The sequence below is a fragment of the Schistocerca serialis genome, chromosome 3, assembly GCF_023864345.2.
Source record: "Schistocerca serialis cubense isolate TAMUIC-IGC-003099 chromosome 3, iqSchSeri2.2, whole genome shotgun sequence".
In the NCBI taxonomy this organism is placed as follows: Eukaryota; Metazoa; Arthropoda; class Insecta; order Orthoptera; family Acrididae; genus Schistocerca; species Schistocerca serialis.
Genome location: NC_064640.1, coordinates 317450917 through 317475515, shown reverse-complemented (window position 1 = coordinate 317475515; position 24599 = coordinate 317450917). Strand labels below are relative to the sequence as shown.

Below are 24599 nucleotides of genomic sequence, written 5' to 3'. Positions count from 1 at the left end.
TCCATTCCTCAGTGCTTACAGTTATTAGTCACGGGAAGTGGGGGTGAGGGGAGGGGTGCAGACATGAGCTCTACACATGGGGGAGAGCCCTGTCTCCGGCAAAGTGATTAAATAAAGAATATTTATCAATATATTATCGACAATGGTTTGAATTTCATGTCGTGAGAGCCTTTCTCTTCAGAAAAAAACGGAGTCTTTTTCCCACAATTTTTTTCTGTTAGGGATGTGGATGAAGAGACCGAGGCGTGAGGGAGCGTGACCTACTTTGGCGGTTGCATTGTTCACTAGCTCAGCCAATCCCTGCACACAAAGGTGAGCACCACACAAAAATTTTCCACCAAGACAACACCTTCAGTCTGCGGCAGTATCATTACATAATTAAGACTTGCAGTTACTGTATGTAAGCCCTTCTCGACAAATAAAAGATCCAACCCTGAAAACTGAATTTTGTAATGGAACAGAACATCCTTTGCTCTGTAACTGACGTCGACCTCAACTTCGTATCATGAGATCCTTCCTCTCCACATCTACATCTACATCATACTCCGCAAGCCACCAAATGATGTGAGCTGAGGGTACTTTTGGTACAACTACGTGATCTCTCCAACCCTCTTCCACTTGCCAATAGTGCGTGGGACGAATGATTGTTGGTAAGGCTCTGTATTTGGCTCTAATTTCTCGCATTTTCTCCTCGTGGTCAATATGCGAGGTGTATGTGGGTGGAAGTAATATGTTGTCAGACTCCTGAAAAGTGATCTCCCCAAATTTCAATAGGAAATCTCTCTGTGATGCACAACGTCTCTCTTGTAACGCCTGCCAGTGGAGTTTGTTTAGTATATCCATAACGCTCTCTCGCCAGCTAAAGGATTCCACACAGATAGAGACTTTTTCCTACTAGTTTTCAGATAGGGTGGGAAGAGGGATTGAGGCAGGGAAGGGGAAGGTGGGGGGATTTCCCAGAGGGGGAGGAGTTAATTATTTGGTAGGTTCAATTAATTAATCAATCAATTTGATACCAAAAGTGTGCTTGTATCAGTGAGAGTGATAGGGGAGATATTGGGGATTTCCAAGGGGGTTGGGGAGGGGGCGGGGGATGTGGTTGGGGTTGGGGTTTCTCAGAAGGATGGATTATCCCGACGGTGTAGTAAATCAACCCCCAGGGGAACATAAGTCAATCAGCATAACAGTAGGTTAAGGAAGGGAGTCATTGTCCATAAATGTATGCAACCCTCACAAACAAATTGTCCTCATTCTCTGTTTGCCCTGCTATTCATGGCATGTTTCTTGTTTTGGACTGGACAACTGAGTTGGCACGGTATGTTATAATATTGTATACATATGGTGAATCACTTGAAACTTCCATCTCAGATATTGCAGAAATGAAAAGTGTGTGCAGTTTTCACAGACTGGATTTGTAGTCAGGGGCTCAGAAGCAAATCTCCAGATTTTAATAATATTTAGAGGTGTATTTTTGTGCATACATACACTTCTTTAACCAGAACATTGTCTATTGTCGTCGACAAACTAACAGTAGGGAAAATTAAAATGTCTTTGGTGTTTGTTGCAGAATTCTAGTTCAAGTCGTTTACGGGATATCGTATTTTGAATAGTGCCCATGTTGACACCTGTAGTAGGACATACTAAAGAACAATGCAGTTGCATACTCAAGTTATGTGCATTATGACCAGTAACGAGAAAAGTGACAATTACAGGTTTTGTTCAAAATGACCACCAGCAGCAGCAATACACGCTTCCAGTCTGGTATGAGATGCCTGCTGCACACATACTAGCATTTCAGCGGAGATGTCTTAGCAGACTGCAGTAATATGTCATTAAATATCATCTGGTGTAGCTGGTATGTCCTTATAGTCGGCACCTTGAAATTTCCCCACAGGAAAAATGTACAATCGTCAAATCCATGTAACAGGTTGGTCAAGGTACAGCTTCTCTGTGTTCAATCCAAGGATTTTGAAGCAATTCGTGAAGACGCACTGTAGTACTTCGTGCACTATGGCTGGAAAGGCATCATGTTGGTACCACAGATTCCTCCCACGTCTTCCAGCGTCTGTGGAAGATAATCCGTTAGGGGGCTGCAAAACTTGTGCCCGTTCAGTGTTCCATCTATGAAAAATGGGCCTATGAGCTAATAGTTCACTATTCCACGCTAACACTCCACGGACACAGACGTTCCACCTGGCGAAGCCAACGGGGATTTTGAATAGTCCGGTACTGCATGTTTCAGCGGTTTACCTAACCTGATGGGTAAATGTGGCTTCGTCACTAAACAAGATACACGAGACAGCTGGAGTATCCTGTCTTAATGCCCATGTACAGAATTTAACACAATTCTCATAACCGTGCCATGCAGCCACTTGATGGTGGGAGATGTGATAGGGATGGAATCTATGTCGAAGGAGAATGCATAAGACACTTGTCTGACTCATGCCACTTCCTCGTGGGACTGCGCAGAGGCTAACGTGCTGATCAACAGCAACAGCAACAGCAACAAGAACATTAATTCCCCCTATTCTGTCGTCACTTGTTTCCGTCTGTTACGTTGTCTAGATGTTACACTATCACTTTCACGTAACTAGATGAAGAGATTGATAAATAAATGCCGAGATAGTTGACGTCAATTGAGATATCTTGCCGCATACATTGTACAAGATCGAACTGCATTCTTCCTACATCCTCCACATGCCATTAGTATGTCGGCTTTCTCTGCATTGCTAAACCCCATCGTCCACTCATGACCTACTGCTTGGATTATTGCACACTGACTAGCAAGTCACAGTGCACTCGGGGGACACACACACACTGTAAGCAAACATAACATCATACCCTGCAACTATTCAGTTTGAGTCCGCAGCTCGTGGTCGTGCGGTAGCGTTCTCGCTTCCCACGCCCGGGTTCCCGGGTTCGATTCGCGGCGGGGTCAGGGATTTTCTCTGCCTCGTGATGACTGGGTATTGTGTGATGTCCTTAGGTTAGTTAGGTTTAAGTAGTTCTAAGTTCTAGGGGACTGATGACCATAGATGTTAAGTCCCATATTACTCAGAGCCATTTGAACCATATTCAGTTTGAATAGCAAAAACAAGTGTCGGTGTGGAAACTTTTCAAAATGCGATATCTCGTAAACGATTCGTACTAGAATTCTGCAACAAACGCCACTGTCATTCTAATTTACCTTGCTTTTGGGTTGTTAATGTAAATACGCATTGTTCCAATCAAAAAGTGTATGTTCACACAGAAAAGTATATTTTGTATGCATTCTTACAACCTATTGATTGGCTAAGAATACGAGCCACTGACTACCAATCCATTCTGTGAAAACCGCACTTTCCATATTTTCGGTGCAAATTTTTGATGATTCACTCTGTATATTGGTGTGGACGGTTGTAAGACAATCTATCAAGCCAATAGAAAATAAATGTTGTCCAGTTTCTGTGTGATCACACACACTTTGACTTTGCTTGGAAACCCCTAAAGAGAACGTCCACCTACATATGACTGACACTCTATTTAGCTCCTCAGCACCAGAACTATCACATATATGGAACACAGTCATGATGTGGTTCAAGATACAACCACTGTCATCACCGGTCCACATCAGAAACAGCAATGCACTCTGTATTCGACAAATCATGTGATTCTCCGATTGTGCATTACGAGTCCGGCAGGAACACAATTTGCAGATATGTTTTTTGTCAGGAAGACTTCCATTTACTAGCGAATAGGAAATCTGTGGGAACTCTACAGACAATTGTACCGTTCAATCTTAAATTATCCTTCATCTTCTAGTCATAGCGTAATCGAATACGTCTGTAAACAGAGAAAAATGTATACTGCGACATTCATCCACACCTTTTATCACCCTTCTTTACCGCCTTGCCCCCTGTCTTTCATTTTGCCCATCTCCATACCACTGAAGCACTCATAAGCGATTGTTTACATGCTTCGCAAATATGATGACGCATTTGAGCTTGTTTCATATGCTGTACATCCAGAAGCTAGCCTATATGATTGAGAGCACTTCGTATGCACTGGGCATATTCATATATTGCTATGAAATATCGGTGTTCCTGTCATTCCCAACAGTGACGCATCTTCCATGCTGGTAGATCGTACTAGTCGGCGCATTTGTACAAACCAGTGATTATAAAACCATGCGGCCGGAGTGGCCGAGCGGTTCTAGGCGCAACAGTCTGGGACCACAAGACCGGTACGGTCGCAGGTTCGAATCCTGCTTCGGGTATGGATGTGTGTGGTGTCCTTAGGTTAGTTAGGTTTGAGTAGTTCTAAAATCCAGGGGACTGATGAACTCAGAAGATAAGTCCCATAGTGCTCAGAGCCATTTGAACATAACCATGTGATATAACCGGGAAACTGATTTTCCTTCCTCGATAGCCATTGTAGAAAGTTTTTCAGGCACCAAGCTGGGTCGTGTATTTAAATATTTCTAATATTTTGATAACCTCTGTCATTGACTTCGTTGCTGCCTCGAGATATTCACTGAGGTGACAAAAATCATGGGATAACGATATGCTCATATACAGATGGCATACTGCGTACACAATTAATAAACGGGCAGTACAATGGCGGAACTTTCATTTGGATTCAAGTGAAAAGGTTTCCAGCGTGATTATGGCCGTACGATGGGATTTACGGACTGTGAATGCGAAATGGTATTTGTAGCTAGATGCACGGGAAATTCCATTTCGGAAATCGGTAGGGAAATCTATATTACTATATCCTTAGTGTCAAGAGGTGCCGAGAATACTAAATCTCAGGTATTACTTCTTACCAAGAATAACGCAGCTTGCAATGGCCTTCCTTAACGATCGAGAGCAACGACAATTGCATAGTTTTCACTTTTAACAGCCAAGCAACATCGAGTGCAATAACCGCAGAAATGAATGTGGCACGTACGACGAGTGTATGCTTTTGGACAGTGCGGTTGCGGCAGCAGACGACCGACGCGAGTGCCTTTGCTTACAGCACTACACCACCTGCAGCGCCTCTCCCGGGCTCGTGACCGTGTCGAGTGGACACTAGACGAGTGGAAAACTGTAGCCTGGTCAGATGAGTCCCGATTTCAGATGGTGGGGTTTGAGTGTGGCACAGACACCACGAAGCCATTGGCCCAGATAATCAACGTGACATTGTCTAAGGAACCGATAATTGACTGGAAATGGCTATGTTCGGCTACTTGGAGAGAATCTACAGTTATTCTCTTTACAAGGGCTCAATTACGCCCTCTTCACAGTATATAAAACCTTTGCGAATCTCAGAGGGTTGCCGAAGCTTCAAAAAGCAAATCCGCTCTTGTGTGGCCAGTCATTTCTTTCTTCCTAGTGCTGTCTATTTCCCGTCGCTCCGAATCATGTTCACTTTCGGGCTGGGACGGGTACCCGAATGAGCCGTGGGCCTCGATGGCGCATCGCGGCTCGCGCACTGGTCCGGTACGGTTGAGTAATCTAAGCTTGATTTCAAAAATTATTACCCGAAATTAAATTTCAAACAGAGTTACTCTTTCATGAAAGCCAATCCAAGATGGCGAACAGGGCCAAAAAGATCTGCAAAGTTGTAAACAAAATAAATAAAAAGATCTGTTGTTCTTAAGTAAAGAACTATAACTTCAGACGAAAAATTTGAAGTACCAAAGTTGTAGGGCTTCAGAAGATCTATAGATTGTTTTTTGGATGTATCGGTTGCTTTCTTATGTTTCGAGATGTATCGAAAAACCGCAAAAGATTTCGTTATCATTCACATTCCCATACATGCTATTTACTGTAACTACAGCCTGCGGTAAGTCAAAAAAGTACCTCTTAGAAACATTAGAAAACATTAATTACTTTTCGAGGTATGACGAATTTTTTGAAAAATGGTGCTCTCTATAACTGGCTAGATGTACTCAACGGAAGGCTCTAAAGTAACGGTTTTAGGCTTAGTTACTTCGCACAGAGTTGTTCTACCATGTTATTAACTAATTTTTACGATTTTACTAATTATAAGGATAAAAAAGACTTCGAAAACCTATCACATTCCTTAATAATTATCTCAATGTTTATTTTATCAAAATAACTTTTAAAGAAAGAAATTGCTGACATTATTTCAGGAATTAAAAAAAAATTCTACGGCCTTCTGGAGACGAGATAACTAATTAAGAAAATTTAGTAGACCCAATTAACAATTTACAGTGATGCGCTTGGTGGAGAATAATAGTGAATACATATATTTTCAAGAAAAACTATTAGGATCGGTTTAATTGATTTTTAGTATTACTAACAGAGTGAAAAGTGAATCACGCAAGCGCAGAGTGCGTCAGCTGGAGCGGGCGGTGAAGTGATGGGAACAGGGCCGCTCTTGCTCTGAAAACACTATAAACGGCCCACGCCTGCACGATATTTGATAGAGCAGCTCCATGAACCCGTACAAACATCCTTTTGCACTTACTCTGGCGTAGCTTGACTAGATAAATACGAATATTTTATTTGCTACGTGTAAAAGTCGTGCAAATATAGTTCGTTTACAAAAATTCAGTACAGAAATAGTCTGCGAACTTACTGTTGCACCGACGTTCCGTAATAGATATCTGTTTGAGTACAGATTTGCAGTGGAGTAAAATAATGAAAAATATGTGTAGAGAATCTTTGTGCAGTAATTATTCGTGTAGAATTTATTAGTGGAGAAAATTATGCCTCTGTAGACTATCATTTTTAGGCTCTCTCCGAATCCTAGACCCCTATATTTCAAAAAATTTATACTCACCAACATTTATAAAGGTATCTTGTCGTTTGTAGCGCATGTACTTTTCATTCTCTATATCGAAAATTATTCACAAAACAAATTCAGTTCAGAACTGTAGTTCGCTTGTAGACAGGGTTTAGGTATTGTGTGCTATGCGAAGGGTCTGTCTGGAAGTTTTCTGGTTCTCAGGCAAACAACGGAGCGTGCCGAGACATCGAAGATTATGCAGGTGCCGTTCTGAATGAGTTTTAAAGAGCGAACGCGCGCTAGTTGCTTCCACTCCGCCGATCGTTCCAGCTGACGCTCTTCAAACTTGCACACTTCACTTCATTATTCAATTGCTAATACTAAAAATCAGTGAATCATATCCTAGCATTTTTTCTTGAAAATATAAGTATTCAGTATTATACTCCATCAAGGACGTCGCTATAAAACGGTAATTGCGGCTACTAGATCTTCTTTAATTTATCTAGGCTTCAGAAGGTCATAGAAATTTTTCTTTAATTCTTGAAAAATGTCACAAATTTCTTTCTTTAAAATTGCTAGTAAGAAAGCACGCCCAGTAGACGTGCAAGGTTTTCATGTCATTTTTTGATCCATTCAGTTAATAAAACGGTAAAAATTATTTAATTGCGTAGTAACACAACTCTTTGCGAATGAACTAAGCCTAAAATCGTTACTGTTGGACCATCCTCTGAGATCATGTAGCCAATTATCGGCAATGCCTTTTTTTAAAAAATCGATATATCTCGAAATATAAGTAATACTTTTTAAAATTTTTCAAGTAGGTACTTCTTTTACTTACCTTGGGCTATACTTACAGTAAATAGCAAGTATGGAAACGTGAATGTTAGGAGATTTGTAACATGAGTGTTAACGAGATATCTAGCGTGGATGTTAATGTCATACTTAAAGGTTTATTCGACGTATCTCGAAACGCAAAAAATAAATCTATACTTCCCAAAAAAGCGATCGACAGATCTTTTTAAGCCCCAAAACTTTCTCCTTTAACATTTTTTGATCGGAGCAATAGTTTTTTACTTATTTAAGGAAAACAACTTCTTACAATTTCCTAAACTTTTTTCGTTGTTTTCGCCATCTAGTATGGAGTTTTCTGAAAAAGATACGTTATTTAAAACTTAATTTCCTATACGTTTATACTTTTTTGTTTTCAGTGAATATTTTTGCAAATTTAACATTTGGCCGTCAGTGAATGCTTCTACTAGAGCTCGACTACCCGCGTCGCGGGCAACAGAGCGGAGCGCTTGGCCACAGGCGGTTTCGGCAACGCCACCTAACACGTCTGCGAAAATATCTTACAAAATAAGGACGATAAATAAAGGTCGAAATATACTATTACATCTAGGTCTATAGCACAAATTATGACGAAATCCAGCTACCAGCAATGAATTAGATGCAATTTGTGTTGGCAGAGAGGAGGCCCAGAACAAGCTGCAGGCTCTGAAGGAGCGTGGGCGGCTGGACGTGCTGCTTCACGGCCAGGAGATGCGCGAGCTGCACCGCCGCCTCGACTACGATACCAAACTGCAGGACTTCCTCGCAGTCAAGGCGCAGCGCCGCGTCATGGCCGACCTCGAGGCTAGGGAGGCGCAAAAGAAACGTGAGCAAACTCCACCTATATCCTAAACGTTTCCGGGCAATCTTGCCAGCGGCCGTTGCCAGATGATTCAGAGTAATTAAATGGTTCAAACGGCTCTGAGCAATATGCGACTTAACTTCTGAGGTCATCAGTCGCCTAGAACTTAGAACTAATTAAACCTAACTAACCTAAGGACATCACACACATCCAGGCCCGAGGCAGGATTCGAACCTGCGACCGTAGGGTCAGAGTAATTAGTTCGACAACATCAAACATACCTTCCCCAAAAAAACCCGAAAATAAGTCTTGCTAGCTGTCCTATCTGTCTTCCAACAAAGTTTAACCATTACCATTTTCAACACCCAAGCCCATCTCATTCTCAACCACAAATCAACATTAGTTCGACCTGTTCACAAGTCACACCATTCTCTCCTAAACCAAATACGCGGTCACAGCCAATATTCTCTCTCCTCCTGCCCCGTCGCTTTCTTTGATTCCCACCAACTCCGGAAAACCACTCAACAAACCACTCAACATATCACTCGTAACTTTTTTTTTCCACATCTCATGCAACGAAGTTTTCAGCCTTAACCTCTACTCAGTCACAACTCCATCCACAGGCTGACACACACAGCTCATTTATTCGACCCTCCCCCCCCCCCCCCCCAGACACATAGATACACACCCACACACACACACACACACACACACACACACACACACACACACACACACACACACACACACATCTACACTGAACATCTGCGTCAATCCTATCCACAATGCACATTGCTAGCACATAAATAGATAGCCCTAGTAACATCAACCCCATGTGTCATGGAATAACGCACATCATCAACGTACCATAAAATGTTTCACCATTACTATTATTTATGTTCTGAAAAAAAATCTTGCCAATTTATCTGTGGCTGATGCGTGAAACGTTGGATTGTTGCTTGCCACCCCAGCCAGCGATGAAAAAAAAAAAATTAAGAAAAAATCGCCTACCACTCACACAGTTTTTCTTTAATGAAGTCATTAGTCGAATACATTTTCAGAAGTAAAAACTCACGAACATTCTTCAGCCGTATTGTTAGAAAACAGCTTTTGTCCTGAAAATGGAGTCTTCTCTTCACTGAGTGTGAATGTTTTGTCTTAAGAAGTGACTGTTAAATGTAACCAAGCATAGTGGGTCACTTGACTCGAATCTAGGATGCGTGGAGTTAAGTAACGAGTCATTTCACCCTGTTTTTCGTACTTCCAGAAACCTCTTACTGTGCATGTGATGATAGTTTATTCAACAAGAACATGGGCGATCCCCATCCCCGTCTTGGTACACATGAATTTGTATTTAGTTGAGTCGTCAAACTGTAATTCTGCCTTCCATATTGTCGATTACTATAATGAAAGCAATATAACTGTTCTGATTGTGTTATTCAAATAAATTCTGCCTTTAATTCACAGCAAATTAATTTCAGTCACACACTGTCATATTTCAGGAGTTGTAAATTTACTGTCAGGTGCACTGATGCATCTACACAATACCCAGGTGTTCTCTCACACGTATTTTTGCATCTGATACTGCCAGTGCCTCGTAAGCCGTGCTGATTACTGTATAAAGTAAAAGAGTGGAACGTTGATGGAAGAATGATAGAATTTCAACAGAGAGATGTATTAAAAATTTTGTTTACAATGAAAAGTATCATAATTATTAATTAATTATACGTATTTTTGTTTTCCTGTATCTCCATAGCTTCGTTATGCTACGTTACTGGTATTACTCTGATCAGCGTTCCTCAGTTTTGTATTAAATAATTATTTAAACATTGCGTAATACACTGGTTCGTAGATTTCAGATGTGTGTGAAATCGAGAGAGAAATTTCAAGTGCAATTTGTGAATATATCAAGGTGCCACGATATTTCATTGTGCGACAGTAGAAGTCCAATTCTTTGAGACATGAGATGGAATTAATACGTATTTCCTTGTTAATTAATTCTCTCTTTTATTACTGATTTTGGCTTTATAAATAAAGGGTAGATTACAGTAGGTTTATTGATGGTGGCGAGAGCAAAACACGACATAGGCACATAGCCTGCTTCTCCCGAACAGCCCTAAAGAGAACGCCGGGCCCTACATCCACGTCCAACTACTGCTGATAATCAAAGTTGTCTTTTTGGTATGACCAGAAAATAGTATCCAGAAGTGACTGATGGTCATGGTGACTGACGAAATTGTAGGGACCATCTACTCGCCTGCTGTTCTGACAATGACACTTCAGTAAACATCTGGTTTATAATTAGCTACATCCACACTGCAGCGACTACATTAAAGTGCAATATCAACCTCAATAGTCCAGAAGTTTGTTTAACATGCGTGCCTGCTCATTTTAGCTAACGAAACTTGCTAGTCTAAACAAACTTGCATCAACCTTAGATGTTCCTGAAAGTAAGGTAGTTCTGACAATACTGTACCTTAAGGACGATACTGTACCTTAAGGATGGCACATCAAGATCCATGCCTTGCTTTATCCCTGCATCACCCAAGGGAGTCTATATCCATCCCCTCCCCGGCCCCGACCTACAGCCACAGGCGCATACGCGTTGTTATTATGCCTACGTGGCGTCGCAACACAAACCTAGAAACGTTACTTTGGCCGCTACTGACCGTTATGATTCTGAACTTGTATACTCTATTCGTGAATTATGATGTGTATCATTTATTCATATATTAGCAGTTCTGTCAAAACTCCAGATGTGTGACATACGTCTTCTTCTAAATGAAGACAAAATGAGTCCTTTGCCGACGGGGTATTCAAGCGTAGAGTACATTTCTTGTAATTATTATTTAATTATGTTACTGGAAGGCTATTAAAATATCTAAAATTTTCTGGTGGAAGTTGTGTTATTTTTTCGTCATGAAGCGCACAAATCTGTGGTAATTACGATATATAAATGTCTGCTTAACACAACTGCACCTGTAGACCAAATCCATACTACTGCACTAACATTTGTGCCGCCAAACGGAAAAAAATATAAATCGCTTTGTATAAATAATATTTACTCCCTGCAGAACGTATCCGAAATCCATTCTACCAAATGTCAGTCGACAGACTCTCATAAACGGTACATCATCGACGTCCAGAATCCACAGTAGAAAAAATATTGAGAGACGTTTGGGTAACCGTCGAATACATATACAGTTCTTCAGAAATTTTGCCAATATGGTACAAGTTTCATATGTCTCATATAATACCTTAGACATCTGTCTTTACTTAATGGTAACTTTGAAGAAAAAGTGAAGTTCATGTTATCTAAAACCTGTCAGAATTTGAAGAAGCCGCACCAATCTCAGACGCTTTTCATAGTTGATGAACCATAGAAGGAGACTAAGGTTAAAGCAATTGATAATTTGTACTACCCCGTTGGGATGCGTGCCAGGATAGCTACTTCTATGTTTTACTATGATGGTCGACGGAAATGACAAATATTAATGTGAAAATTAAAATCTCATTCTGTAACTGCCAGATTTATTAAGCTTGCCACATGCAGTGGCAAAACGGAGGTGTAGAAGGATTTTATTTTCTGTTGTGGCGTAACAAGACAGCTACGCCACACTGAAGTAGCCGAAAGGCACGCATAATCTCACTTACGCTAAAGAAAGGTCTGAAACTGGGTACGTAATAAATGGTAACAAGAAAAGTACGTAGCTGCTATAATACTTAACTTTTAATCCATTATTTGTGTACAGCATTCCTTGATGATACAAGTGAGACTCTATCTTAAAATGGTTAATGGCGCCTTGCTAGGTCGTAGCCATGGACTTAGCTGAAGGCTATTCTAGCTGTCTCTCGGCAAATGAGAGAAAGGCTTGTCAGTGTAGTCGCTAGCAATGTCGTCCGTACAACTGGGGCGAGTGCTAGTCCGTATATCGAGACCTGCCTTGTGGTGGCGCTCGGTCTGCGATCACACAGTGGCGACACGTGGGTCCGACATGTACTAATGGACCGCGGCCGATTTAAAGCTACCACCTAGCAAGTGTGGTGTCTGGCGGTGACACCACATTTTTTGCCGTTCCTTTCCAAACGCCTTTCCTGAAAAGAGCCTAAGAAAGTTATCGTCAAAGAGGCACCGTTGACAAGCTCCTCAGCATGAAAATGTGGACGTTTTAGGTAGTGTTGGCAGAAAAAGTTTATGTGGAATTATAGACACTATTTAAAGTCATAGTGAGATGATTCCTCAGGTATCACCTAAACATGACAACATCGAAACACGGCGTTTAGTCTCTTTTCTCAATTTTTGGTACACGAAAGAGGAGTAAAGACAGCAGTACGGCAGACAACTGGGAATAAAGCGACGACGTGCATTCGTTCTTGTTTACAAACAAACTTCTCATTACCCGCGACAAACGCCTTATTTCAAAATAAAATAATGGGAAGACAGAAGGGCCATAGTCTAATGAAACAGCTGCAGGGCTGTAAGCTTCCACCGTTGATCTCCGCTGGCACTGCATGTGAGTCAGCTTTTCCGTTGTTGCTCAAGCTGTATTTGCTTAGTGTTCGTTACATTTGTTTCACGTTTCCTTTTGCTGTCGTAATATATAACTTCGCCAATCACTTATATGAGCAACAAGAAAAAATTATTTTTAACAGTAATTTTCTGCAGCATCTGACAGACAGCATTTTTTCCAAATAAATAAGTGGCTAAAACGGAGAGTATTACTTCACTGAGAACCTGCAAACCAATACTAATGTCTGTAACGATGCAATTAATAATTTTGTAAGAAATTACTGTTTCACTTTCTTTCGTAGGAAGCATGTAACATTCCAAACGCACTGTACAATTTTGTGATGGAAGATGATCATAGATAATAGTATTACAGATAATAGTGTAGTTAAAGAGTTCTTTGTCGTTGAATAGAAGTTGTAAATGTTCTTTCTTCTTGTTCTTCAACATTGTTTTAGGTGGGGAACTTTCTTTGTAGGTCCGTAGCTGACAAAGTATTCATCTGTAAACAGCACTTGCGTAGCATCACTTTCTTGCCTTTATTTCATTTCTTTATATTTCTTTCTTTGCGGCTAGTTTCGGAGTCGCAGCCCTATTCTCAAGATACATAAAGAATAAGTCTCAGAACAAATATAGAACTTTTGGTGAATTATAGTGTAACAGTCCTAAATTGCCGTTAAAGTGTGTAATATACATGATCCAATGACTGTCGGCCGGGATAACAGAGCATGTTGGCTCACTGCTCCCGGGATGCGGGAAGGCGATCAATCCCACCTGGCAGACTGAAGACCAGGACTGATGTGCTGGCCCTCCTAGATGCTATTTCTAGGCGTTTTCCCACATCCCCCCAGGTATATACCGGGCTGGTACCTCCGCCCCGTCTCGGATTTCTGCTACACAAACATTTAGAGAACGTTCTCACACTTGAACAGAAGACCTGCACTAGACACAGCCATGTGGGGTACGTAGTTTCCGTCCCGGGGGGAGTGATGGCGTCGGGAAGGGCTTCCGGCCACCAGATGTTACAAACATTGCTTCAACACATATAACAACACCGCTCTCATAGGGAATCGGAAAAAGACGAAGAAAAAGGTACGCAATCCAGTGACTCACATAGAACTGACAGATATTTTTGTGTATTTCAACGTTTGGCACTGTTTTTAAGCATAAACATGTCATTTATAGTTCAACGGACGGTAGGACAAACTGCGGAATCTGTCGATCACGCCGCTTTCCGTGCTATCCCGTCATATACTGGTGTTAAGCGTGAACATAATTGCATTCATCGAGTTTTACTGTTGCATAAAATACATGTCGACGTGATAAGTTGAGCTTCGAAAAATAAATGTTAATTATACATTTACTTAGATTGTGTCGTTAATTATCATTCTTTCTTGGTAGTTTCAGTACTTTTTAGTGCATCATATTTGCTTTATTCTGAAGCCTAAACTACATTTTATGCTGTGTACGGATTAATGTCCCATTGTATCCCTAAGAAAACCGTCATCAGCCTGAATATTGATTCGAAGACCACGGTACTTTAGTAGGTATGGTTCTGTTGGAGGTGGTATGCCATTGCTTTCCCCTGATCTCTGAACTGACCTATCCAGCCAGTTATAGGGGGATCTGTAATGTGGATTGGTTCAAATGGCTCTGAGAACTATGCGACTTAACTTCTGAGGTCATCAGTCACCTAGAACTTAGAACTAATTAAAGCTAACTAACCTAAGGACATCACACACATCCATGCCCGATGCAGGATTCGAACCTGCGACCGGAGCGGTCGCTCGGCTCCAGACTGTAGCGCCTAGAACCGCACGGCCACTCCGGCCGGCTATAAAGTGGATTCCGAACCACAGTGGAACTCAGTATATTTCACATCAAAAAGCATTGCAAGAGGTGAAAGTAGTGATAAGTATCAGATAAAAATCCTAAGCTTGTCCAGGGATAGAAACCGAAACCTTTGGATTTGTAGTCTATCGCTTTACCTCTTAGCTACCGAGCCACAACGTTCCCATATCCACACATAATAATATTAAAATGGATACATATATGTGTATGTATGTATGATGTTCCGCATCTCCTCCTAAACCACTAGGCCAATTATAAACAAACTTGGTACACGAATCACTTACTGTCTGGAAAGAACAGCTGTGGGGATAAGAAGCACCTGCCTATCGAAGGGGTGGGTGTGAGCTTGGAGGTGAGAAAACAATGTAGTCCATGACGCTCCAATTCCCAAACCTTATTGGTCCGGTATTTGAGAATAAGATCATTTATTGACCTATAAAAACCTTACACTTAATTTCGAAGCCTTAAGAAACTTTTTCGCCCCGACAACCTCACAAAATGATGAAAGAAAAGAAGCTTGTTGCTTACTACATTTTCGCTGTGCATGCAGTAGCACAGCCGCATCAGGTATGACATTTAAATTTATTATTTATTTCCTACTAACCCTATTTGCAACAAATTTCGCAGGCAGTATCCAAATATACCACTGAATATACAGTCCGCCCCCGGTAGCTGAGTGGTCGGAGTGACGGAATGTCAATCATAAGGGCCCAGGTCCGATTCCCGGCGGGGTCAGAGATTTTCTCCGCCGAGGGACTGGGGTGTTGTGTTGTCCTAATCATCATCATTTCATCCCCATCGACGCGCAAGTCGCCGAAGTGGCGTCAAATCGAAAGACTTGCACCAAGCGAACGGTCTGCTCGACGGGAGGCCATAATCACACGAAAAAAAAAAAAAAAAAAAATTGAATGTGCATGGAAAGTTATATATTTGTACAACACATTATTCTAAAGATACGACATCATAAAAATGGAGCTGCGTGCAAACGAAACTGCAAGACGAAGTTCGCTAGAGATGCAGGTGAAACATGTGTACAAATAAATGTGAAATATGTTAAATATATGTGACATGTAAGTTACACTTGCATACTCGGGCAAAGACATGGGTATAAAGCTCCTCCTAAACCACTCGATCGCTTTTAACCAAACTTGGTAGACATATCTGTCCAGAAAGAAGTGATTGCGTCCCCAAAACTAGCCAAAAAGGAAGAAATGTAGCCGGCCGGAGTGGCCGTGCGGTTATAGGCGCTACAGTCCGGAACCGCGTGACCGCTACGTTCGCAGGTTCGAATCCTGCCTCGGGCATGGATGTGTGTGATGTCCTTAGGTTAGTTAGGTTTAAGTAGTTCTAAGTTCTAGGGGACTGATGACCACAGTAGTTAAGTCCCATAGTGCTCAGAGCCTTTTTTGAAGAAATGTAAGTAAATAGAATGAAACTAATAAAATTCAGTGTCATGTCTTGTTTACAGAAATGCAACGAGAGGCGACAGAGAAGATGATCGAGTCATACCACAGTATCCTACAGAAGATCAAGGAGTTTTCCGGTGAGGACGACGTGGACAGGCTAGCTGCACAGTTTCTCAAACAGGAGGAGGAAAACTTCGCTTTGTTTAATTACGTCAATGAGCTGAATAACGAGGTAAGCTTGAAGCTTTCTTTAAGTACTGATTTACTAACAATAACTGTTCCAGTAGTATCTACCTGTGTGCAGTTCATTTATTAACTGGGACGAAGCTGTTATGATGCTTCTCTATATAGAGGGATCTCCCTCAAACTCTTGCATTGACGTTGCTGCATAGAATAAACTATCAGGAATAAAATTTGTCTGAACACAATTAGCTTTCAGTAGGTTACATTGCGTCAACGGTTCAGAATAGTAATATTGCCTCAATTAGCCGAAACTGGTACTCTTATTTTGTGAAATGGAGTATTTGATTTAACTTAATGCCTGTGTAGATATACTCTTTATTTCTTCTCTAATTTCCTGTCTCATCTAAATAAAGTCAGCACTACAACTCTGACGTACCTGAAACATGAAATATGGCGATTATTTTTAAATTTCAGCATTTTCTGTCCTCTTATATTTTCTCACAGAATACAGTTTAATGCAATAACCTCAGACATAGTTACTCGTCATCAGTTCAACAAAACTTCTTGTAACGTATGGAAATTATCGGCACACGAATCTCTCGTGATCTGTAAACGATCAGTGAAATAACAGATTGTTTACGATAAAATAAATGCGAAAATAAACTATTGCTGTATCCGGGTGATAACATAATAAAAATAGAACCACACGGTGTAAGCTAATTGTAACTTTAAGAATATCGTTTCCAATGCAAATTGGAATTGTTACAGTACTTAGTTGGATGTTGTAATTATATACCTTGGCCACAATCAGTTTCTCTTTAATATTTGTAGTACTGAAACTGGGCGAGGGCTTTCCTGAAACACATCCTAGTTTCATGAAGATCATCAAGAAAAGTAAGGCTTACCGACTTTCATGACGTTTATCATATTTGCGCAAAAATGTTTCATTTATACATTTCCGTGCCAACAATATATCACACTTGCACAAAAAAGAGTGGCGTAAGAGACATTTATTTAGCGATCAGCCTAAATGTCACCTCGTACAATGCACATACTTAAATTTACATCATTCCCGAATTTAAATTCATTTCGAATGTGGAGCGTTTAAAGCCGAACCGAATTCAGTGACACGGTGCCCATTCTGTCGTATTCACTGTTGCTTCTAAATGATACACCGCTGATCCTCGACGTAATCTCATTGAAAGCAGAGTTCCCACAGATGGTGTTTCGTCCGTAGCAATCCGCTAAGTTCTTCGATGACTCGTGTTAACATGTGCTACCCACCTCAATAGCTTGCTCTCAGAGTCGGCATGCACTAATACCCGTTTACTGTCTACCTGGGCGAAGCCAGCGTTTACAATTGTCGCATTACCACCGACGTCAATACACGGCCAGAGAGTTAATACCACCAGGATATTGCACCAATAAGCATTATGATGGTCGAAGATAAATGGGTCATTAGGGGGCTTTGCAGTACATTCAGATACTGTCGGTGCTATTACATGCTCCAGACTCCAGTTACCTCATGATGACTTTTGTATAGACATTATTGTTGAATTGGATGCAGTTTTTCAATGCTATACACAGTATCGGAAAACTAAAACGACACTAGTTTCCTTTTAGCCAGTTTTGCTGTTGCTGTTGCTATTGCAGCTACTTTGTTTTATGGCGCTCGATATTGAGGTCACAAGCGTGCTATACCTGTATGTAGTTTTCTTCTCAATCAAGGCCCAGATAATCTGTACAACACATTTCACGATTTACTTCTGTTCAAATGTTTACCACATTTAGAAAAAAACCTAATAAGCTCCATAAAAGACTCCTATTTAGGTGTGTTAGTCCTTCAAGGCACCCAAGCAATCTTCTGCGTAGTTTGGAATGTATGAGAGAGGTACTAGTGGAAGTAAATCTGTGAGGGTGGGTCGCGAGTCGTGCCCGGATAGCTCAGTTGCTAAGAGTATTGTCCACGAAAGGCAAAGTTCCACATTTATGCCCCGACCTAGCACACAGAATATTCAGTGTCTGAGTATTTGAATTTCCAGTTATATAGATAGATCCCTCTTGAGATCTTCTTGTAGCAAGTGTATTTCATACCTTTCTGTATACAGTACTAATTTTAGCTTCAGCTATGGATAAATAGTATAAATGTGCTGTATCTTTCCTTACTTCATGTTGTTTTCTTAATAGCTGTGAGCAAATAGTTTTGCTCCTTATATACTGAGTACTGCTCGTGGACAAGTCGATGTATTTCGTTCATGTTTCACATCCGGTCTTTGTAAAACAGGTAAGCAAAATAATTCGGTGTAGTAGGTTTCTGTTGTTACTGAGTAGGAGAGCAATGATGATACTCAACTAGTAACATCCTCTTGTCTTTTTCTGCTACAGACGATACTACAGTTCTTATATGTGAGCCGGCTACATTCTTTAACAATTGGCGCATACATTCTACTAGAAAATATACTCTTTAAACCGACATTTACTGGAAATTACAACATTGCAGAAATTTACAAAACTAAGAAAAATTTCATATTCATCTTTGCATGAATGAGATTAATGGTTACAGATACAACATAAACGACGTATTACGTAAATATTATAACACAAGCAATGAAAGGAAACCGCCAACGAACACTTGTAGATAAAGAGGTAATAAGGACGTACATGAGCTTACGATTGACGATAAAACTAAAACATTCCAGCCAGATGCGATGAAATGCAATCTCCGAACCGTGCCTTATGCAAACGATGACTACATGAGAACGCTTGCAGTAAACATCTCACAGTAATGACCTCTTCGGCAGTTACGGCGCATGCTTGAGACCAAACCTGCGTCGGCATAATACAAAGCTAATCAAATGTCAACTATGGTGATTTCTTACGTCCCTGTACGTATGTTGGCGGGATAACTGCTGTGGACGAGTCCCTTACAACATACCGCTTGCCAATCACGAGATGTGTAGCACAGCTCTACTCGTACCGACCTGGGCTCAGCCAAGCATCGCTGCCAGCCGTCAGCGAAAGCCATAATGTTTTGCTGATGAGGACACTCTTCCAAATGTAATGCTTAGTTGTATACATACTATCCAAGTTTACATAGGTCGAATGCCCTTGAACGAAGGTCGCAAAAAAAGTTAATGGTGTAAAGTCTCATTGACGGCGAGATAGTAAGGGGAAAAACGCCCGCCCGGTTGGCCGTGCGGTCTAACGCACGGCTTTCCAGGCGGGAAGGAGCGCCTGGTCCCCGGCACGAATCCGCCCGGTGGAATAGTGTCGAGGCCCGGTGAACCGGCCAGTCTTTGGATGGTTTTTAGGCGGTTTTCCATCTGCTTCGGCGAATGCGGACTGGTTCCCCTTATTCCGCCTCAGTTACACTATGTCTGGGATTGCTGCGCAAACAAGTTCTCCACGTACGCGTACACCACCATTACTCGACCACGCAAACATAGGGGCTACACTCGTCTGGTGTGAGACGATCCCTGGGGGGTCCACCGGGAGCCAAATCGCACAATAACCCTGGGTTCGTTGTGGGACGGCGGAGGGGTGAAGTGGACTGCGGTAGTCGTCGTGGGGTTGTGGACCATTGCAGCTGCGGCGGGGATGGAGTCTCTCCGTCGTTTCTAGGTCCCCGGTTAACATACAATACATACAAGGGGAAAAACTCGAAAAGGCCAAGGATTTTGAAGGAAACGGCCGTATCTTTTTCAAAGGAACCATCCTGACTTTCACTATGGTCATTACAGGGAAGCCGTAAAAAACCGACATTACGGTTGCCGGATAACGATTTAAACCGCACTCCTCTCGAATGTGGTCCCTCATCCCTTGTTCAACCTTAGGTTAAAGAAAAAGAATTCTACCGTCTTAGACTCATGTACATTTAGTATTCTAATTACCATAATTCATTTTATTGGTCAGTAAATGTGAAAATATTGATAGTTACATTCCAGGTTAGTTTACCACATGCGAATGCATTTTTCTGTCAGAAAATTTTAATTTTGTGATTGTGAGATGGCATGCCACCCTGCTCTGGAGGTAATTACAGTACAGTGATATCAGTCAATCATCAGATACAAATCAGTTTAATGCTATAATTATCATCTCCGTTGCCGCGCGAGGTAGCCGCGTGGTCAGCGGCGCCTTGCCACTATTCGCGCGGCTCTCCCCGTCGGTGGTTCGAGTCCTCCCTCGGGCATGGGTGTGTGTGTTGTCCTTAGCGTAAGTTAGTTTAAGCTAGAATAAGTAGTGTGTAAGCCTAGGGACCGACGACGTCAGCAGTTTGGTCCCATAGGAACTTACCACCACCACCACCACCATCTCGGTTGCTAACTCTTGTTACACCACATTATCGCCCAAGCGTGATGTACGTGTGTATGATAGCCATGTTGAAGGTTAATGTGACTGACCAAACATACACGAAAACCCTTAAGCAATGCGGAATCGAACCCTAGATGTCATGAGAGGCGGACGTGGCAGTGTTAAAGGAGGCTGGGAGTACGGAGCTGTCAATAGAGAAGCAGTAACAACAGAAGTGGTTGCTCAGGACAGTTCAGTGACTGCTAACGTGAACTAGTCGCTTGATGTCACCTGAGTACCAAATCCATCACGGACATTTCTCCCCTTCTAAAGTTGTCCAAGGCTACTGTTGTTTCTGTGACTGTGAAGTGGAAACGCGAAGGAACAATCAGAGCTAAACCAAAACCAGTCAGACCTCATGTACTTAGTGCTGCAGAGGGTGGATGCATGATATTAGCGTAAGGAATCACTCGTGAGTTCCAAAGTGCTACCATCAGCGCAGCTAGGACAATGAATGCGCAGGGAGCTAAAAAGGATAGGCTATAGGGTATAATGGTCGAGCAGCTCATCATAAGCCACACATTTGTTTAGTGAATGCTAAGCGACGCTTGAGGCGGTGTACAGAGCGACACCATTGGACACTGGGTGACTGTAGCCTGTGACCGTCCGATGGAAGGGTTTGACGAATGTGAGGAGAACGTTACCTGCCATTACGCAGGAGGTGGCGTTACAGTATGGGTGTGTTTTTTGAAAATAGTGTGTGATCCCCTTAATGCGATTAATAAGACAGTAAATAGGGAAGATATGAACCTGTTTCACAGAATTGTTTGAGGGGGGGGGGGGGGGGTAGGACGTCAATATGGCCGACGTGGAGTAGGAGAGGCACAACAGGACATTTTAATTTCCACTGTCTATACTTTTACAAATAAATTCATAAAACTTCGTCAGCATGACCAGGAAGGGTTCAGGATTCACGCTCATAGCAGTGGAAGTACAAAAATATAACAAAATATATTTTTTTACATGGGAAATTTCATCATTTTTTCACTTATTATTGGCTGCATTTGTTGCTATAGGTACACTTTTCTTCATAAGGAAGGGAGATTCTTCAATGAATTTTGGACAGCATACAAACCATACTTACTGGTGTATGAAACTTTAGAATTTTCCAAATCTATTGAAAACTGTGCTAAAAATTGAGATAATTAATCATAAAATTTGAGTTTTTCCTAAACATGAAGTTTAAAATGCAACAGCTTATTCATTGTTTCATTAATTAAATAAATTCTACGAAAAATTCATCGAAGACTCTCTTACTTGTGAAGAGAAGTGTATCTATAGCAACAAATGCAGCTAACAGTAAGTGAAAAAATGATGAAATTTCACACGTAAAAAAAATTATTTTGATATGATTTTGAACTTACATTGCTATGAGTTTGAATCCTGAATCCTTCCTGGTCGTGTTGACAGTTTCATGAATTTATTTGTAAAAGTATAGTCAGTGGAAATTAAAATGTCGTGTGGCGCCTCTCCTGCTCCAAGTCGGCCAGTTTGACGTCATACCCCCCTTAATGCTTATAGTAGAGGAACAACTCGGAGACGATGATTGTTTATATCAAATGACAATGCACCTTGTCATAAAGCAGCATATATGTGTGAATGGTTTCCTGAAAAGGTCTGACCTGCCCAGAGTCCCGATCTGAACCCAGTGGAAAGATTTTGGGATGAGTTAGGACGTTGCCTTCGCTCCAGACCCCAGTCCCCAACATTCCTACTTTCTCTAGTTTCGAGGGAGAACGGTTTGCCATTTCTCCACAGACATGAAGACAGTTCATGAGCGTCCCAGCGTATTTCAAGCAGACATAAATGCGTAGATTGATCACACTCCATATTAATGCACAATAATTAGTGCCTGGTTACTTATAATCTGATCGTGTATTGTCTTTCTCAGCAAGCATTTAATAGGCCTATATAAGGCAACAAGGTCAGTGTATGTTCGATTTTGTACCAAAATCTTGTGTATGGCACATGTGTATTGAAATGCACGGACTCGTTTCTTGCCTTTATTATTGTTTCAGACACTTATAGCATTGTCTATGATTGTTTCTTGCTGCAGCGGCAAACCATTTTCTTTTCATCGATTTTGAAACTAACGTAGATACTTCTGTACGGGATGTGTGAAGCAACTGCACGATGTTGCGACCAAGGACAATGGAGGGACCGGATTCACCGCCTAATATACGAGGGCTATTCGGAAAGTGAGGAACCATCGGTCGCGAAATGGAAACCACTGTGAAAATCCGACGAGACTTTTCACAGACGTTTTGGGCAGTGCCTCTACTGTGTCTGTCGATCGCATCAAGACGCTCTTTTCAGTTGTAAGCGCACTGTGAGCTGGTAAAGATGCCTAGAGCAACAATGTCTCCCGCCAAGTAGGAGGGCCCGTTGAGAGCCATACGCGAGTGGAACAGGAAAGGGAAGTAATGACAGTGGCACGTAAAGTGCCCTCCGCCACACACCGTTGGGTGGCTTGCACACTATAAATGTAGATGTAGAACACAACTGCCATGCACTTCCTTCTTCATGGCAGTTCTCAGCCGAACTCTGCAGGGGCAGTGTAGACGCTTCTGAAGCCTTTTCGATGAGAAGTGTTCGATCACCCACAACACAGCCCTAATTGGCTCGCCCTGAGCATCGTCTCTATTCACATGAAACGTTGGATACGAAGACAACACTTAGGCGCAGGCTATGCGCTATAGACAGCGTATAGAATTGTCGGAAAGCACAGGCGGCTGCCTTCTATGACGATGGTGTTGGAAATCTGGTATAACGCTCCGACAAATGTCTAAGTCGGAGCGGTGACTATGTGGAGCTGTAAGGTAGGCCTACAGCTAAACGTGCAAAGAAAACTGTTTTGATTTTGACTGTGGTTTCCACTTCGCGACCGATCCTTCCCCACTTTCCGAACAATCCTCGTAGGCGTCGGTATGACTGCAGTCCAGGAGAATGTGTCTAGTAACATTACAGTGGAATCGCACGAAAAGGTTTCTTAGGATAGTGTCTCAAAATATCAAGCGCAGATAAAGTAGGAAGTTAAGGAGATAAATAAGGATTTAATTTTAAAAAATATTCTAGATGTCACTGTTGCGTTGTAGATCTATACCTAATAGAGTTGCCGTCAAGGAATTCGCAGTCTTTGAGCAAATTTCGAAGTATTTCGTTCAGTTGTGGATCGAGAGCAGTGTCTGTTCTTTCTGATATATAAGTAAGTTTCAAAATTGAAACCAGCATAAAATTGCAAAACGATGTGAAGACACTGACGCTTGAAGAAAACATTACATCTCAAATGAAACAAAATGCCGACAAGCAGGGCTGAGACAGGAAGCAGGTAAACAAGGAAATAGAGTATGATCTGGCAAAGAAAGAATTTTGATACATATCGGTGCGCAGCTCTGGGAAAGGTCGTAGCCGCGCTCAGAGACGTACGAGAAACTAGGTAGAAACGTAGCATTATTGCTGCAATTAGAACAATAAACTTTCCGTGGGTCAAAAATTACAGCCATTGTCCATCGATTGTTCAGAATTTGCTGTAAACTACCCTAATACCTTAGGTCTATACCTAATGGCGTCGCTTCCGAATGTGAATAATGGTGTACGCAGGAGGTAGAGTTCGTCACCTTCGTAGTTAATGTGAACGAAATACGCTGTACCCTTTTTCATTGTCTGACCTTTGTCACTCTCAGTACGAGAGACGACTAGCAGAATACGCGGTCATGGAGTAATCACAGCCTTTTGATGTTATTCGAAGAGAGCCTTCTCTAAGCTTTCCTGCAACTTGCGTGCCTTACAGCAATTCAGATGAGTACATCTCTTGTACAACCCAATTTTTTAAGTAGCTGATGTTGTCTGCAAAGGGACACTGCACCATATTTTGTATTCTCACCCAGGGAGATACAACAGCCACTGAAGCAGAATATTCATATTTTGGGGGATGAAATTTCAAAGCCCCGTCGTA

General features: G+C 41.7%; 1 protein-coding gene across 1 annotated transcript in view; it reads left to right on the top strand.

Moving 5' to 3' along the window:
* Positions 1 to 24599, top strand: part of LOC126470803 (coiled-coil domain-containing protein 63) — a 301892-nt gene that overhangs the window by 219064 nt on the left and 58229 nt on the right. The window contains exons 5-6 of the mRNA XM_050098816.1: positions 8184 to 8371; positions 16174 to 16343. Of these exons, the coding sequence (XP_049954773.1) occupies positions 8184 to 8371; positions 16174 to 16343 (358 nt within the window). The remainder of the gene's footprint in view (positions 1 to 8183; positions 8372 to 16173; positions 16344 to 24599) is intronic.